The sequence below is a fragment of the Brienomyrus brachyistius genome, unplaced genomic scaffold, assembly GCF_023856365.1.
Source record: "Brienomyrus brachyistius isolate T26 unplaced genomic scaffold, BBRACH_0.4 scaffold238, whole genome shotgun sequence".
In the NCBI taxonomy this organism is placed as follows: domain Eukaryota; kingdom Metazoa; phylum Chordata; class Actinopteri; order Osteoglossiformes; family Mormyridae; genus Brienomyrus; species Brienomyrus brachyistius.
The window spans coordinates 26,883-45,145 of record NW_026042513.1 but is presented as its reverse complement, the minus strand read 5'-3'; the positions used below and the strand labels follow the sequence as shown (position 1 = coordinate 45,145).

Below are 18,263 nucleotides of genomic sequence, written 5' to 3'. Positions count from 1 at the left end.
TTAGAAGCTTTATGTCCAGTATTGTATAAATGCTGAAGCACAGTTAGGGTAGTTTCTTTGCAATGTTGTTCTGAATCTGCTGCTATTAAGATATCATCCACGTATAGTAATACCTGACTATGTGATGGTATTTCACAGGTACTCATAGAGTATCTAAGGGCCATGGTATATACATGTGGGCTTTCAGAAAATCCCTGAGGGAGTCTAGTATATGTATATTTTTTCCCTTTATAGGTAAATCCAAATAAATGTTGAGAATCAGGGTGCAATGGTACTGAGAAAAATGCATTACTAAGATCCACTACTGAGAAGTAGCTTTTATCAGGAGTCAATGAGTTGAGCAATAAGTGTGGGTTAGGCACGTCTGGTGCTGCATGTTGCACTATGTTATTAACAGGTCTTAAATCCTGCACCATGCGCCATTTCCCTGTATGTCCCTTCTGGACTGGAAAGATAGGAGTGTTGCAAGTGGCTTCAGGAGCCTCTCGCAATATTCCTGATGCTAACATGTCTTGCACTACAGGGGCTATACCTTTCTCTGCTTCAGGTTTTAATGGGTATTGCCGGACGGTGTTCTGATTTCACAGTTACTTTGTAAGGTGGGAATCCCTTTACCAGCCCTACATCAGTGGGGGAGGACGACCACAACCCTTCTGGAAGGCGATCTAGATCTGGACATGATCCCTCCTCCAGGGTTGAAAAAATTTGTCAGGTTGGGTCCTTTAAGTGTGTGGTGGGAGTGGTTTGAACTCTCCATCCCAAAGGAAACCGCCACACATTGTGTTTCTCATCATAGCTCCAACAGGAGCCAGATACGGGTTGGTAGTCATTGTAACTGTGCATAGAATCTCGTAAGAACATCTCTACATCTCTCCACTGCATCTGGGGTGGTTTTGAAAGAGATACGTGTGGTGTTCTCTCTCTAAATACAGCTTGTTGCTTGTTAGATAAAATGACTGAGGCTGCTGAAAACCCAGTGGTGGGGTTAACATACATATATTATACAAGTGTCTTGGAGGGCATGAAACGTTTTGTCATAGACGTAATCTGGTCCAAGGGTGTCTTTGTACCACATAGTGACGTGTAAGGCATCGTCAGGCATGAACTGGGCCTGTCTAGGGGACTGCTTTTCTCTAGTTTTCCGCAATAATTCTCGTGTCTGTGCAGTTCCCCCTAGGTCCAGAGACCAGTAATATTGTGGTGTTGTGGTTCCTTGCACAACATAAGCTTCCTCATTTACGATTGCTTTCATGCCAGTGGCTGTGGCAACCACGCTAATGCCCATTTGTACCATAAGGTCTCGACCTAACAAGTTAACAGGACAAGAAGGGCTTATTAACACCTGTGCTTGACATTCAAGTCCAGTTTCCTTATCTTTTACTGCAACTGGGTTTGTTAACTGATGTCTGTCTGTCTGACCTCCTGCCGTTTTTATATTTATGACTGATGAAGAATATGTGACTCCGGGAGGACTGGAGGTTAGGACAGTCCTACATGCTCCAGTGTCACACAGACATTCATATACTTTGCCGTTTATGACTAACTTCCGACTTGGCAAGGTTTCCCACTGCCTTTCTGCTAATAACTGACACACTGCTTGTAAATCTATTTCCTTATCTAAAAGGTCTTGTAAAGTGACCTCCGTTTCCTTTCTTAAAATCACCTCTGTTTTGCCTCGGATGGTGTCGGTAACAGGGGCCTCCGAGGGGGGTCATTGATCATTGTTTTCAATGGAGTTTGGGTTATATGGTTGTTTCCCTACTCTACAATTCCTAGCTAAGTGTCCAGGTTTCCTGCATGTCCAGCAAATGTTATCTTGCTGAGACGAATTCCTGTAATTGTTTCTGAAAACACCTCTCCCCCTTCCTCGGCCTCTTGACCTTCCTCTGAATCCTCCCCTCCCCGGAGGATTCATTTGCACTAACGCTACTACATCTGAGGCGCTGAATATTGTGTCTGTCTTTTCCTGTTTCTGCGCTCTCTGCGCGTGTTGGGCATATTCTAGTGCTTGTTGGACTGAACCAGTATTCTGATGTACCCAATGTTTGTCAAGATATTTTCGCAATTCGGGCTTTAGGCCTGCGACAAAAGCTCGTTTTAGCTGTTGTTGGTACACTCCTACTGCCTCTTCATCAAATGGGATCCCTGAGTTTCCTCTAAATACAACTCTCATTCTATCCATAAAATCCTCAGGTTCCTCTCCATCTTTTTGTTTACATTGCGCTATTCTGCCATAATCTGCTCGTCTCATAAACACTATCTCTATCCTTCCATGTAATTGTTGCATACTCTGTTTTCTACGTACATCTCTTAACTTACTTTGTTCCAACCATGCATCAGAAAAAACATATTCTTTTTTTCTGTCTTTACCTTCTTTCTTATTGGTAGTCTGTAACATCTCCAGTTTTAAGTTTAGCTTTTATACAAAAGTCTGTGAGCTTTTATATATATCTGGAGTGTGGAGTTTTCCTTCAAACCCATGTTTTTTCCTCCATCTACTTATTTGTCCTGATCCTGGCTTATATCCTTCCATAAACTTCTCATCTCCCTCTAGTTCCATTTGTTTACTTTGATTCTTCCCCATTGTTACCTTTTAATGGATACACTACAAAAAATAAAAAATCCTAAAAGCAAGTATCTGGCATGAGACCTCAGGAGGACACTAACACGGCCTTCTACTGCTCCCTATTAGAGCAGCGGTGTTAGTTTTCAGGGATGAAACCCGTCCTTGATCCTTCAGTCACCAGTATGTTGTTGCTTTTAGGGTGGATCGTGTAGGTTAATCTAAAACCTATAAAAACACATCCACATACATCAATATATATATTTCCAACAACGCCTACTTTCTCTCCCGGTTAATTTCGGCTAACCTCAACCACATGCATGTCTTGGCCACCTACTCACTTAGGTGCCGTATCTCTCACCTGTATAGTGTGCTCTCTGATCCGTCACCGAGGTCCTTCAGACATCACCAGACGTCGAGCGCAGTTCTAACCACCGGCCTGATGACGAATTCACATCACAGGTCTTTCTTGCACCCGACTTCGAGTGGCTGTCGACAGACTTCGGTGTCGCTTCTCTCGGCGTACTGGAGACGTCTTCGGGGTTCCTCGGATCCGGCTCGAAGGACCAAATTCTATGTTGGGGAAAGCGCCCGGCGTTTCCACCCCAACTCCACATTTACGAGACACACACAGGTTACAGTTTTACTTGCAAGGGTACCCACACTCTCTGCAATGCAAACTACAGCAGAATGTGTTACAAAGGGTGGTTCCCCTTGGCTTCTTTATTTATAGTCAATGGGGGGCGCAAGAGAGGGAAGTGAGATTCTTATCTAAGTAGGCAGCTGTTAACCACCTACTTAGAGTACAATAGCTAAGAGTATGTGGCTAGAAGATAAGAAATAACGTATACATATATATTTACACTCATTGCTGATCATACAGAAATGATTAACAACTGTTTCTTCAACCTAACAGTGAGTATGGGTATTGTGAAATGTTGGATGTCAACTGTTACAAAACGTGCTGCACCAGTTTATTTATGGATGGATGGATGGATGGATGGATCTGATTAACATCAAACCGCCAGTAACTTCACTCTACCCTGAACTCCACAGTCCTTGTCCAAAGACAGAGTTCATTCTTAGGCAGGTCCCAGACCTATTTCCAAATCTCCTGCTCCCCAGATTCTCGAGAACACTCCAGAGAATCACTTGGACCATGGACACTTGCGGGAGGCTCTGGACAGGGCCGAGGAGCTCTGTCTGCAGGTCAACGAGGGGGTCCGGGAGAAGGAGAACTCCGACAGGTTAGAGTGGATTCAGAGCCATGTCCAGTGTGAAGGCATCACTGAGGTGAGCACATCTAATGCAACTATATCACGAAGCTCTTGTCTATAGCCTGGGTTTTATATAATCTACAATATTCCCTCCTGAAGTTCTTAACAAATGTTTGTTTACATGCACAGCCTCTAACAAAGTCGTCTACAGAGTTAATCCTACTACAAGTTAGGGTCTGGATTTTTGCAGCTTTCCTACAGTTTACTGGACACTTCCAATTGTTCCATTTCCCTACAGAACTTGATATTCAACTCCTTGACCAACTGCCTGGGTCCCCGAAAGCTGCTACACAGCGGCAAGGTCTATAAAACTAAGAGCAACAAGGAGTTATACACCTTCCTCTTCAATGACTTCCTGCTGCTCACCCAAGCAGTGAAGCAGTTCACCTCATCAGGGACGGATAAGCTCTTCAGTCCCAAGTGCAACATGCAGTTCAAGATGTACAAGAACGTGAGACTCTTTTTCATGCTGGGGAGTAATGGAGGGGGCTAGCAATACCAGACAGTTACATTTACGGCACAAAATCATACATTGCGTTTTAAATGAACTTTTCATATCCATACAATTCGGAGTAGAACTTTCTAGAAAGAGGTGCCATTTCCTTAGTTGTATGTTTAGCCCATTTTTACGGGCTTTCTCTACTGTGTGTACTTCCAATTTAATGCGAGTCTATGACCCGATTTTGGTCTTCTATCCAACCAGCCCGTGTTTCTAAATGAAGTTCTGGTGAAGATGCCCTCCGATCCGTCTAGCGATGAGCCAATCTTCCACATCTCCCACATCGACCGTGTTTATACTCTCAGGACAGAGAACATCAATGAGAGGTTAGTGGGGAAGGAAGGGAGTTAGAGAAGAGACTAAGGAGAATTGAACAAGGAAGCTGTGGCTTCAGTCCACAAGGAGGCTCCCTCGGTGTCCTGTTCTGGTAACAAATCAGGTGTTTCTTCTTATTTAATCAATCAGGACTGCCTGGGCGCAGAAAATCAAAGCTGCTTCAGAACATTTCATAGAGACTGAGAAGAAGAAGCGAGAGAAAGCTTACCAAGGTGAACTATTTTATTTGCATTTAATCCTTTTCAGTGTCTTAGCATAACCCTTCAGTCCAGTTTGATTATGTAATGGTTTTATTCATCTGTCTACAAAATTGCTTGTCCTTTTCCTATTTAATTTAGTTATATGTATGTGTGTGTGTGTATATTTATGTATCTGTAATATAAAATCCTCTAAGTCACCAGTATATATTCATTACCCTATTCAGTGTTTCAGAACCCTGACCCCATGTTTTAGTCCATGTTGGACGTTTCACAGCCAGAACCTACAAACCCCATGAGCAAGAATTTGTTTCTTCCAACCAGTTGAGCATAGAGAGTCAGTCAAAGGCTACTCAACTGGTTTGTAAAAACAAAATCTTGGTCTGAGTTTGTAGCTGAGCACTGGTTTTTCCTAAATTTGAGTTTCCCTCTTTTACACAGCCTGTCCTTCCAGTGAACACATCCGTTGCAGTTTAAGAACCTACTACTTTCCCTTTTGGTTGCTGTACAGTCTATTTATGCAGACCTTCATTACTGAACCCTTGATAACCCTATCATAGACTGCAGTGCCCCATTAACTACAGTTTTTTTTTCCAGTTGCTGTATCTTATTTCTGCCAATTCCTTGGGAGTTCCTTGCATCTTAACTTCTTTATTATGAATCTTATTTATTGTTCCTTGGTCTTTCGACTCATGCATCACTTGCTGTATGCATTTCCAGCTCGTTCCCTGAAAACCAGTGGCACTGGCCGCCTGCTGGTCACTATTTTGGAGGCCACAGAGCTCAAGCCCTGCAAGCCCAATGGTGAGGGTCAAAGGTCAAGTCCTATCTCCCGAAACTCCAGCCGCTGCTTTGTCAGGCTGCTGCTGCTTTGTCAGGCTGCTGCTGCTTTGTCAGGCTGCTGCTGCTTTGTCAGGCTGCTGCTGCTTTGTCAGGCTGCTGGTTTGTCAGGCTGCTGGTTTGTCAGCCTGCTCCTGAGCGGCGCGCAGTTTGGCCCGGAGTTCACGCTCACGTTCTTCCTCCTCCTTCAGCTTGGCCTCCCGCTCCTCCTGGATCCTCCTCCGCCGCTCCTCCTCCTCCCGCTCCAACTTCACACGCCACTGCCGCTCTTTCTCCAGCTTGGCTTGCCTGTGAATGACATGATGCATCACATTGAAGCTGAATTTGGCCCAGCACCACATCATGGCCCTTCAATCACGTGATGCAGCTATATTTTCTTTAAACAAACCATCAAGGTCACGTCATCCATTCAAATTTAATGCTTTAACTGAACTTTGTCACACTGGGTCTGTAATTGACATTAAAATTGCTCTTAGCCATCTGACATGTTCTGACATTATGTAGGTGATGTGTTGACCCACTTAAAAATAGAAAAACAAACAAAAAATAAGTAAAAGGGAGCTCTGGATCCCCAAGGACCAGCTTGGGAAGCACAGTGTTAAAGTGATATTAAAAAGCGATTTAGGACAGGTCAGTCACCATTGCAGGGAAACCAAACCTGGCACCATGACAGCCAACAGAAATGCAAAAACGACAACAGAGCATGCAGGCCTTGCAGGAGGCCTAGCTCACCTGACCGCCTCCTCCTCCTCTCTCTTCCTCCTCTCCAACTCCAGTTCTCGCCTCCGCTGCAGGTCACATAGCTTGTCGGCCTTGACCTGCCGCAGTCTGTCCAGGACCTGCTGCTGCTTGGTCTGGCTTTCCCGGAGCTCCTGTGGGAAGGGACCGGGCCCGCACCACCATTAGCGCAGAGCACCAAGCCACACCGCCAACCACCACTCGCTATACAAGGTACAGACACCAGATCCAATTCAGAACACACGGGATTCTGGGCCATAGATTATGGATGGCAAAAATAACAATAAAAATAAAAAAAATACTCAAAGATCCCTGCTATTAATGCACTTAAATATTTCAACCAAGGATTGTTATACGCACTACAAGGAAAACGCCGATTATTTTCTAAATGTGGCTGAATTAAGGTGACAGCAACTCACAGAACAGGAAATGAATATGGAGCGAATGGAGATATCGGCAGAGACTGAAAAGTGAAGGAAAAAAGTAAGCTGAACACAACAAGAGCTTTGTAGCGACAGGCAGCATGCGATAGGTGGAAATGAGGAGGCCAGAAACACATCACAGGTAACGGCGATGAAAGTGGCACGGCCTTTCACAGGATCCATAACCCACGGGGCAAGGCGAGAGACGGACACGGATGTAGGGAGACAGAGGGGGGAAAAAGCAGAGAAACAACCTTAATCAGAAGGAAGAGACTGCTAAGGCAGCCCAGCAAAGAAAGGAGACCCTGAAGAAGACAGTCGTCCATGTCCTCAAACTGGGCAGGACGCGAAGGGGAGAGAAATGGAGGGGAGAGAGAAAGATAGAGTGAAAAATGAAAGAGTTAGCGGGGAAAATTAATGGGAGGAGGTTGGCCTGCTAATTCTTGGCATCAAAGGTAGAATGGCGTGGCGAGCAGCTCTTAATGTGCCGTTTAGGCCCACTGTGGGTCAGATCCGCCCCCCTCCCCTGAGACAACGTCAGCCTGAGTCACAAACGCGAGTGGCATCTTCATAGCCAAAAGCAGAATTACAGGTTGGGTGACATTGCTCCCCGTTCCCAAAAGCAGATGCTGACAGCACGCGTTGATGCATATTTACATTTATTTATTTAGCAGATGCTTTTGTCGAAAGTGACGTACAAGCGAGGATCAGAGAGCAGAGGCAGCCAACGTCTCTGGGACAACTGTGGTTAAAGGCCCTGTTTACTGCACCTGCCATGGAATTTTACCCCACAACCTTCCAGAGGGAGGTACATGCAGATGCATACCTCACTGAACTATGCATTGTCCTACATCACAAGAATATATTTTAATTATGTTTGGGTTTCCTATTAGAGAATGACACCTGCGTTGTCATCTCCTGACAAAATCTGGAATCTCATCTATACTAATGTGTGCAAAATGTCACTGGTTACTGCACTGCAGGGATGGGCTTCACAACTCAAAATGGGTGAAATTACAGTGGACTGTCAATCTCTGCCTTTAACCCAAAAGGAATCAAGGACAAAAAAAGATGAGTAGTTGGCATTGATGGAGAAAATGATGCCTCAAGAACCATTTGTTGTATTTTTTGAGCCCACTAGATGGTGCTCTTGGCATGCTTTGGGGCAGCGCTGTGGGGCAGCGCTGTGGGGCAGCGCTGTGGGGCAGCGCTGTGGGGCAGCGCTGTGGGGCAGCGCTGTGGGGCAGCGCTTTGGGGCAGCGCTGTGGGGCAGCGCTGTGGGGCAGCGCTGTGGGGCAGCGCTGTGGGGCAGCGCTTTGAGCCCAATTATGAATTGAATGCAATCAAATCAGCAAATACAGCAAATGGCTCATGGGGCATCATTTTTGTCCATCACTAGTTAGTTTAGTAAACTGGGCAATCGATAAGTCCCACCTCCTGCCAATTTTGAGGCTTCACTTCTCCACTTTATTCTATTTACAAATGCTACTGGCCCCTGTACAGCACACTGGGCTAACTAGAGGCAAGCCACAACATTGATGCCTTTCTACCACCAGTAATGCCTCCTCACCTTGATGTCCACGTTGTACTGGTCCATCTCCGACAGTTTTGCCACGGTATCCTTCTCCAGCACATCCAGCTGCTCCTTGAGTTTCCGACAGACGATGTCCTTCTCAGTCACGCCCCTCTTTACGGAGGAAAGTGTCGGACCTGTATACAGAAACACTACCTCTAAGCAAGACCCTTCACCTGCAATTGCTTCATCCTGGGACTGACAATCTACATCTAAGCCCTGCAAGGAAGTCCTCCAACTTGCAGGGAAAACTGCAAGGGGGTTGGTGGCAGGGTTGGCACTCCAGCCACCGGAAAAAAATGTACACTGTTCCATTCCATTCGGACTAGTGTGATGCTGAGGTGTCACCCGCTGCACGACTACACTCAGGTTCTCATCCCTGAGGTGGTTCGTGTGGAGGGTGCAGCAACGCGCTGTATCAGCAGGGGGCCCTTACATTAACAACCCTAAGTGCACCTCGAGGTTATATGGTAAGTATTTTCTTGTTGACATGTGAGAGGGAGGGCTGTGACAGATAACCTGGCCCCCACAATCCCCCACTCCACCCAAACCCTACAGAGCCGAGATGAGTTGGTAGCCGACTTGTGCCCAGAACTTCTGGAAACTCCTGTACTGCTGGAAAAGCCTTCCAGGGGGGGTTACATCTGAAAGCTGGCTGAAAGAACGCCAAGATTCTGCATTGCTGTCATCGAAGCAAAACTGTCGACTGCCTCCAAGCCTTTTACTCTAAGGTGAATAATGTAGCTAAAATATAAAGATGTATTACAAGTGGGTGCATCCAAACTTTTGTCTGGTAGTGTACACCTACATTTTAGAAGCACAAGAAGCATGTACCACCCATGTGCCACCATGACATTTAAGTACTTCAAGAATGACTGCAGGGGGGGGGGGCGCCAGGTAACGCAGGGAGAAGCAGGGAGATCAGACTCACCAGACCTACTGTTCAGCCCCATGTTGCATAGGATCTCCTTGCATCTCTGCTGCTCCACAATCAGCTGAGAATGTTTCCTCTGCCCCTCCTGCACAAAAACAGGCCAAACTCCCTCAGAAAGCTGGAGAATCCTGAAATAAACCCTCCCTGGAAACTTCACCCTATCTATCTATTGCTTTTATAGTAAATTCCCCCCCAAAAAAACTGCACATTCTCCAGGAAAGGTGTGAAGAACAGTCTCTCCCTTGGTTGCCAAAATCTGAAGACTGCTAATCAGACAGGAGTGGCACAGCTGTTGTATAACGCACAGCAGACATAACGCCAGATCACATGGAAAAAGAACCGTGTTGAATCTATTTATCAGTGTTGCAGCTGGTGCTCGTCCCATAGCTGCTGGGATCTTGGACGGCAGCGGAGGAAGGCCGCAGACCTCAAGCTGCCGCTGCAGGGCGTTGACCTCCAGCAGGCAGCTGTCCTGCTTCTGACTGATCAGTTCCAGCTCTCCCTTCTGGATGCTCCTCTTGCTCTGGACGTCCCTGAGTCGGTCAGAGATCTGCTTGTGCTTGTCTCTCTGAAATTAAACAGTGGTCTTATGAGTCCTGAGGGCGGGAATATTGTCGCTGTGGACACAAGCATGTGTACCATTGACATCTGAAAGGAAAACGTGCGTCTCTGATAGTGCGATTTCAACAGCTGGCTGTTCCTCGTTCCTGAAGGGGAATGCAGTCGGTCGGGGCAAACAGGTGCAGGACGGCCTGGTCCTCACCACAGCCTCCAGCTCCAGCTCCAAGCTCCTCTTCTTGGCCTTAAGCTTGATGATGTCCTCTTGTTCTTGGTTCCTCTGATTCAGCAGCTCCTGTCGCCTCCTCCGCTCCCACTCCATCTTCCTCTGACGCTCCAGCTCCTGCTTAGCAGCCTGCAGGGACACACACATGATCACGACCAAACACACACACACACACACACACACACACACACACACGCGCTAATCACAGGTCGCACACGTTCACACACAAGCTAAACCAATAACCAAATACATGCTGTCAAACCTTCCCAGCCATTCAGAGATGTACATAAACGGAGTTTCACCAGTAAACTAGTTTAATTAGTTATAATGCTGTATTTGCCCAACACAGGGTTACAATAATGAAGTTTTATTAACTTCCAGCCAATTATCACAGGGGGGCCTGGAGTCTATCCAGGACAGCACAGGGCACCAGGCTGGGGGGGTACACCCTGGACGGGATGTCAGCCCATCGCAGGGCACAAAACATGCACTTACACTAGAACCTCGCACTGCAGAGAATTTAAAGGCACCAGACCACCTAAGGGCATGTTTTTGGAGGAAGGCCACACAACACTGGGAGAACATGGAAACTCTCAAAGAGTGGAGGTGGGATTCCAACCCCCAGCTCTGAAAGGTATGAGGCAACAGTCCTGTCTGTAAACCAGTTTTTGATCCAGGCTGATACAGTTTGTAAAAACCCTGTAGCTTTGACCTTAAGGACTTCTGGAAATCTAATAATTCAATGAATCTACATGGTGGTGAGTTATTTGTGTTCTCTACTGTGAACACCCATGTACAATAATCATTAAATTCATTTACTATATTAATTTCATTTTCAATTATAAAGCCCTTACTATCCTGTAGATTAGTGATTTCAGCTTTTAGAGCTTTTTTGGAGATAAAACATTGGAAGAAACTTTTAATGTCATACTTGTCATTCATTTTTTAACTCAACCTGTAGACTCCTGCCTTATTTTGAAATCATTAGTTATCTTCCATTTGTGGAAGAGAGCCCTTCTCCCCCGGACTTTATTCTTAATTTCCTTAGTAAACCACCTTGGTTGTAGTTTCCTAGATTTAGTTCTGCTGGTAACAGGTATGAAGTCCTCTTGTCCTTTTAAAAAATTCCCATGCCTCTTCAACCGTTTTGCTATTTAACTTGTTCACAGTTTCTAGTTTCAGTCTCATACCATTAAAGTTTGCCTTCCTCACAATATATTTTTTTCTTTTGGATTTTACTCTTCTGACACGAAAATTAGCCTGAAATTTAACCATGTTATGATCACTACTGTCCAGTGGTTCTAAAACCTCTAATTTTTCAATCCTATCCTGGTTATTAGAAAAAAGAAGATCAAGAATGGCTTCTCCCCTGGTAGGGGTATTAAACTGAGTAAAAAAACAATCCTGTACCACTTCCACCATCTCCAGTTCATTTACAGAAGAGCCAGAGACTGTGTCCCACTGTATCCCTGGTAAATTAAAATCACCCATAACCACCACATCATTTTTATTACTCATAATCCTGATGTCGTCATACAACATTCTGCTTTCCTCTGCAGCTACATTAGGTGTCTATAACAAACACTGACAATTAGGCCATTTGAGTTTTTAGCATTTATTTTAGCATCTGTCATTTCCGTACTGGGCATCTTCCCAGGGCTACGGGGACCTTCAGAATTCATTATGCCCCCCCCCCCCCCCCATTATGTACTGGGGATCCCAAAGTGGAGGGGTGGGTTTGGGTCCCATCTAGGATGACTCCTTCTCTTTATCATATTGATTGTTGCGATGAACCAAGGCAGTAGAAAGTGTAACAGGAAGCTTCATCACCATACCAGGTCTGAGGCTTAGAACGGCCATGTCCTCTGCTGGGTCTCACTTTGTCTATGGCCAACAGCTTTTACCTGCTTGTCATGGTTAAATCAGGCATCGCTTGAGGAAGGCTCATGCTGCACCTCACAGGGGCTTTATAACCTAGGGGTCTCTGAAAAGAAGCACTAAGTACCATTATGTGTGTCCAGAGCCCCTTTGCTGTTTAAAGTGGACACACTAAGAAAACACTCACCCAGCCCCGACTGTGCAGCAGAGTGGCGCAGAGGAAGTGTGCTGGGCCCATAACCCAGAGGTCGATGGATTGAAACCATTCTCTGCTATGTTGTCTCTCTTTTCTTATGCCAAGTTTAAGTGCTTCACAGCAAATTGCTGATCTTTCCTTCATTAAGGCTCTTATCCCCAGTGTTCAGAGGTTTTCAAAGGGAGGTGTTTTGCCCCCCTTTCCTCAGCTCTTCTTTGAAATTCTGCTTCTAAGGTCAGCATCCCAGACACCTTTTCACTGATGCTGATGACACTGATAGAGATGGTGAAACATGGCACCAAGATAGAAGAATGAGTGAAGCACCAAGTACTCTAAAGTGTGTTATGATACCCTTTGCTATTTAAAGTAGAAACACTGAGGAAAGACTCAGCTGGTCATTGTTCTACTACCTGCAAGCCGATCATTAGTGCATCTCCAGCCAACCGCCTCTGCTGTTTTACAAAATTCACAGCTAATCAGCTCAAAAATTTGTCAGACTTTTTCATTTTCTGTTGGCATTTATACCCCTGACCGCTAGATGGCAGTGATGTAATCTATCTTCAGCCATCTGACTCATCCACTCCAACGTAAACAGAGTCAAAAACCAAAATGGCAATGCATGCAGGCACAGCGGCCTGGAGCTTTTCAATGCTACGCTTTTGTTGTGTAATATCTGACAATGTGCTACTGGTTTCTTTGCTTCTAGCACCAGAATTTTTTCTTTATTTTTATTCTTTTTTATTTTTGGTCTATGTATCTTTAGCTTTTATATGTATTTTATCTGTATTTATACTCTGTAAGTGTTAGTCTGTAGTTTTATGCTTACTATGGCGTCTACAGGCTTGCTCCAAATTACATCTCATTGTATTTTCACAGTGACAATAAAAGCATCTCACCTTATCCAAGGTTGGAGGTTGGATAAGGGCGCACCGCTAAAGTTTAGCTTTAGCAAACCTAGCTGTTGTGTTCACTGACTTATTACAACCTTAGAACACTAGGTGGCAGTGTCGAAAGGCAGACACTGTAGAGACGAGAAAGGAAGAAGTGTGATGAGTAGAGTGAGACGAATACGAACATCCGTACTGCTGTGCTACCTTGATGTTTTTGATGTAATGCTTGTTAAGTAAATAGCATTTCGTTTAACAGCATTTGTATATTCTCTGGCCTGGTTATTCGAGTGCTACACTACATTTCTGGCGACGAGTTTTGTGTTTTCACCTCTTCTTTTTTTTGCTGACTCACCATGGCTGGAAACGTGCCTGCACCTCCGATGTTTTTGCCGTGCCCGGGAGAGCCCCCGATACCTTTCGACATGTGGATGCGGATTTTCAAGAACTACCTACTGGTAATTAATGCAACGGGAAATGCTTGGCCTGAAGCGCGCAGGAGAGCTACGCTACTCCACTGTCTCGGAGCCGAGGGACAACGGACTTTCTACTCGCTACCAGATACAGGTGACTCCTTTGACTCTGCTGTCACTGCTTTAGAGAAACATTATACACCTAAAGTAAACGTTGTTGTGGAACGACATACCCTCAGACAGCGAAAACAAGCACCTCACGAGACTATTATACAGTATGCGGCCGTATTGCGTGATCTCGCTTCAAAATGTGGATTTGATGATAAAACCGATGAGATGATCCGTGATCAGCTGATTGAACATGTGAATAAGAGAGAGGCTCCTGCTCGAATCGGATCTGACACTGGACAAAACCTTAACACTCGCATCACAAGTAGAATCTGCTGTTCAACAAGCAAAAACAATAGCAGGAAAGGACAGTGTCTCAGTGCAAGCTGTACAACCTCGTTCACAATTCACTAAAAAGAAATACACACAGCACATTCATCCTAATAAGCCATTCAATGCCTCCACTACATCTTCCCGCAGCTGTTTCAGGTGTGGTTCTAACACACATCTGGCTAATTCTTCTCAGTGTCCTGCAGCCAAAGCAACTTGCAAGTCTTGCCATAAAGTTGGACATTTTTCTCGTGTTTGTCGCTCATCCAAGACAAGTGATGTACGTGAGATTCAGCTACCTAAACTGACTGTGCTATACTTAAACAACACTTGCCATGCACCACATACACTTACATGCAAAATCAATATCAGTACTCCTGCTTCTCTTACCAAAGAGCATGAAATGGTTGTTGACACAGGATCAGGAGTATCTATTTTGCCACACCACATCTATGTTCAGTATTTCAATGACACACCACTACTTCCACCTGTTAGTCAGCTAGTGACTTACACAAGGAAGAGAATTCCTGTGCTTGGTTGCCTACAAGTCAAAGTGAGTAGAGGAGTTCTCACTGCCCCAGTTACATTTTACGTGGTGAAGAAGGGCACTTCTCTTTTAGGAAGAGATCTCATGAAAGCCTTAAGCATCTGCATTGAAGGTAACACTACCCTCCCTCCCGTGTTTACCACAAACTCTGCATCTGCTCCCTGTATCCCTACTGCTAGTGCTGTTAGCTGTGTGACTGTTTCAACCGCTTCCTGCATCCCTACTACTCCAGACATTGGTTGTGCACAAAACTTTGTGCATAAGGTGAAAATTGACCCCACTGTTAAACCAGTACGCCAGAAATTACGACGCCTGCCTTTTGCTGTAAGAGCTTCTGTCTCAGCTGAACTTGACCGCTTGCTGAAAGCTGGTGTGATTGAGAAAATTGATGCATCACCTTGGGTTTCGCCTATTGTAGTTACAGGACGGAAAACTGGTGGAATACGAATGTGCACAGATCTCCGTGAACCAAACAAGGCTGTGGTCACAGATTGCTACCCTCTACCTCATGTGGATGAACTGCTTGCAAATTTACAAGGTGCAAAGCTGTTTTCTACAATCGATCTGGCTAATGCATACTACCAGTTGCCTCTTCATGAAGATAGCAGAGACCTTACAGCATTCATCACACATGATGGTCTGTTCCGATTCTGCAGAATTCCTTATGGCCTCACATCAGCCCCCTCAGCCTTCCAGAAAATGATGGCTGACATTCTCAACGGTCTTCCAGGTGTTCAAAATTATTTGGATGACCTTATTGTCTATGGCAACTCCCCTGTTGAGCATGACCAGAACCTCAACGCTGTCCTCCAAAAGCTGAAGGAGGCTGGATTGGTTCTCAATGAGAACAAATGTCACTTCAGGAAAACCTCCCTACGCTTCCTAGGTCATGTCATTACTGTAGATGGCATTCTTCCTGACCAAGAACACATTAATGCTGTCCTGAAAGCCCCTCCTCCATCTGACGCTGTTGCCCTGAGATCGTTTCTGGGCCTAGTGTCCTGGTATTCAAAGTTTCTGCCTAACTTTGCGACGGTTGTGGCTCCTATGCGTGCCTGTGTCAGTGAAAAAGACACATTTACATGGTCTCCTGCAGCACAAAGCAGCTTTGAGGAAGTTAAGCAACTTCTTGTGGACAGTCCTGCGCTTGCTCTTTTTAACCCTTCTCTACGACCGGTAATTTCCACAGATGCAAGTGACTATGGACTTGGAGCTGTCTTTGCACAAGTACAACCTGATGGCACAGAGAAGCCTGTGGCTTTCGCTTCCCGCACACTGACTGAAACGGAGAGGAAATACTCGACTGTTGAAAAAGAAGCACTTGCTTGTGTGTGGGCTACAGAAAAATGGAGAACATACCTGTGGGGACGTCGTTTTACTCTCCGCACAGATCACCAGGCATTGACAACACTGCTCAGCACAAAGGGAATCGGTCGGGCTGGTATGCGGGTTGCCCGCTGGTCTGCACGCCTGCTATGTTTTGACTATGATGTTGTCTATCGACCAGGCTCCCAGAACTATACGGCTGATTGTCTCTCGCGCCTTCCCCTGCCTGCGCCTCCTGACTCTATTTCAGATTCAGAACCCGAGATGGTGGCACATATTTCTGCTGTCCTAAGCTCCCTTCCAGTGGCTGACTTCAACTCTGCTTGTTCTTCTTGTCCTGAACTGTCAGCCCTGCGCTCACAACTTGAAAGTGGTTGGCCTCCATCGGTTAAATCAGTAAGTGGTGTACTAGCCCTATACTATAAGATCAGAGATGAGCTCTCCGTCAAGGATAACTACATCCTCAGAGGCTCAAGACTCATCGTGCCACTCTCCTTACGACACGCACTGATCATGCTTGCACATGAGAGTCATCAAGGAATCGTCCGCACAAAGCAACGTCTGCGCGACCTCTACTGGTGGCCAAAGATGGACTCACAAGTTCAGTCTTGCATTGCTTCATGTATACTCTGCCAGGTTAATGATAAAACAGCTTCTATTCACCCTGCTCCTTTGCAACCAGTCCCGCTGCCTGATGGACCATGGAAGAAACTTGGCCTTGATATTGTTGGACCCTTTAACACTGCAGTTTCTGCTTGAAAACAGGCGGTATTCAGGGCTAACGGGGGTTTATTTGGGACGACAGGACCAGGAAACATTCACCCACGCCGAATCCACAATGACAGACAAAGGGAACAGGTCAGACCAGGACTTAAATACAACGAGACTAAGCAAAGAAATCAGACAACGCTGGAAACGATCAGGGAAGCACACGTGGGAATTCAGGGGGCGTGGCACACATGAGGAGCCGACGAGCAGGGCATGACACATACATACATACAAACGCACACCCACTGCCACCCCAGTCTTGTCTCTTAACGCACACGCGTAGGCCTTTTTGGAAAAAACATCAATCACCGCAAGCAGATACTTTAACCCATCATTGTACGTCGCCAGCCCTTGCATGTCGCATAAATCGGCCTGCCACTGACACATGGTTGTCAGTACAAACACTCTGTTCCTGGGGAAATTCTTTTTAACCGGTTTATGTGAATTTGTACATTTGTACATCTTACTTTGAAAAACTTTCATGTTACATTTTAAAACATTTGTACATCTTTCTTTGAAAAACTTTCATGTCACATTTTAAAACATTTGTACATCTTACTTTTAAAAACTTTCATGTTACATTTTAAAACATCTGTACATCTCACTTTGAAAAACTTTCATGTTACGTCTTACAAATATTTGTGTAACTAAAAACTATGGTCAAGTTATATTACCATTCTTTAAAGTTTTTAATGTGTATTTGCAGCATGGTGCTAAATGCAGCTTACTGGTTGCCATTAAATGTAATTAAATAATCATGTACACCTTCTTTAAAATAACAAGACTATATCCTAAATTCTTACACCCCTGCCTGATTCCACAGTTCCTACCCCACACTTATGTGTCCCCCATCCCACCCTTCCATGACTTGTGAGATAAGGAAAGCACACTTCTGCCTGCCTGGTCGGTCATTTCTAGCCACTATTTAGGTTCTTCCTCAAATCGTGTTGCCTAAATGACTTATATCCCACTCATATTAATTTAAAATTTCGCTATAACAAAACAATCCTTATACATTTTAATAAAAAACGTGAACTATATATGTTTGTTTTTTTGATTGAGCAAACTCTTTTGTGTTTTTGTGTGCGTGTCCAATACAACTGTAGTTTGTATCAACTTTTTTTTTTTTTAGTTTGACCTCCAGGGTGTGTGTGTTTGTCCGCATGCGCGTGAATAAACATTTACTGAAAAACGTATTTATTCAAATAACTAAGACTTTATTCTGTCAAAGTTTTTAAAAATGTGCTTAATAGTACCTAACCGGGGGTGCTCCCCCAGAGACAGTTGCTAGTCCATTTATTCTTTTAAAGACTACTGATTCCAATTTGGTGCCATATGCTTTTATCTTGTAGTCTCATTCTCTCAGAGTTTCTCTCAGACTCGCGCAGCACGGCTCTCAGCTCTCCGGCATCGCTCTCTCCGAGTCCTTTGCGGATTATCCAAAGCCGTGGGGACCTTACCACAGTACCGCACCAGACACAGCGTACGCTCACGCTCCATCAGGTAACCCACCCCGCTCAGCCCCGGCGGCGGCGCCCGACAAAAACCCCGACACTCGTAAGCACTCTCCTCAATATAAAATTATAATTTTTAAAATAAATAATAATGAATAATTAAATAAATTAAAATAATAATAAATAAATAAAT

General features: G+C 45.0%; 1 protein-coding gene across 3 annotated transcripts in view; it reads right to left on the bottom strand.

Annotated features, from left to right (window-relative positions):
* Nucleotides 1-4,895: 4,895 nt before the first annotated feature.
* Nucleotides 4,896-18,263, bottom strand: part of LOC125728332 (intersectin-2-like) — a 36,095-nt gene continuing 22,727 nt past the window's right edge. The window contains exons 1-4 of one of the 3 annotated variants that reach the window (XM_049005315.1): nucleotides 9,377-9,447; nucleotides 8,443-8,582; nucleotides 6,445-6,584; nucleotides 4,896-6,000 (exon numbers count right to left, since the gene is read on the bottom strand). In XM_049005315.1, the coding sequence (XP_048861272.1) occupies nucleotides 5,820-6,000; nucleotides 6,445-6,584; nucleotides 8,443-8,582; nucleotides 9,377-9,398 (483 nt within the window). In that variant the 5' untranslated portion in view covers nucleotides 9,399-9,447 and the 3' untranslated portion in view covers nucleotides 4,896-5,819. Of the gene's footprint in view, nucleotides 6,001-6,444; nucleotides 6,585-8,442; nucleotides 8,583-9,376; nucleotides 9,448-18,263 lie in introns of those variants that run through there. The other 2 variants (XM_049005316.1, XM_049005314.1) reach the window with 2 other exon arrangements.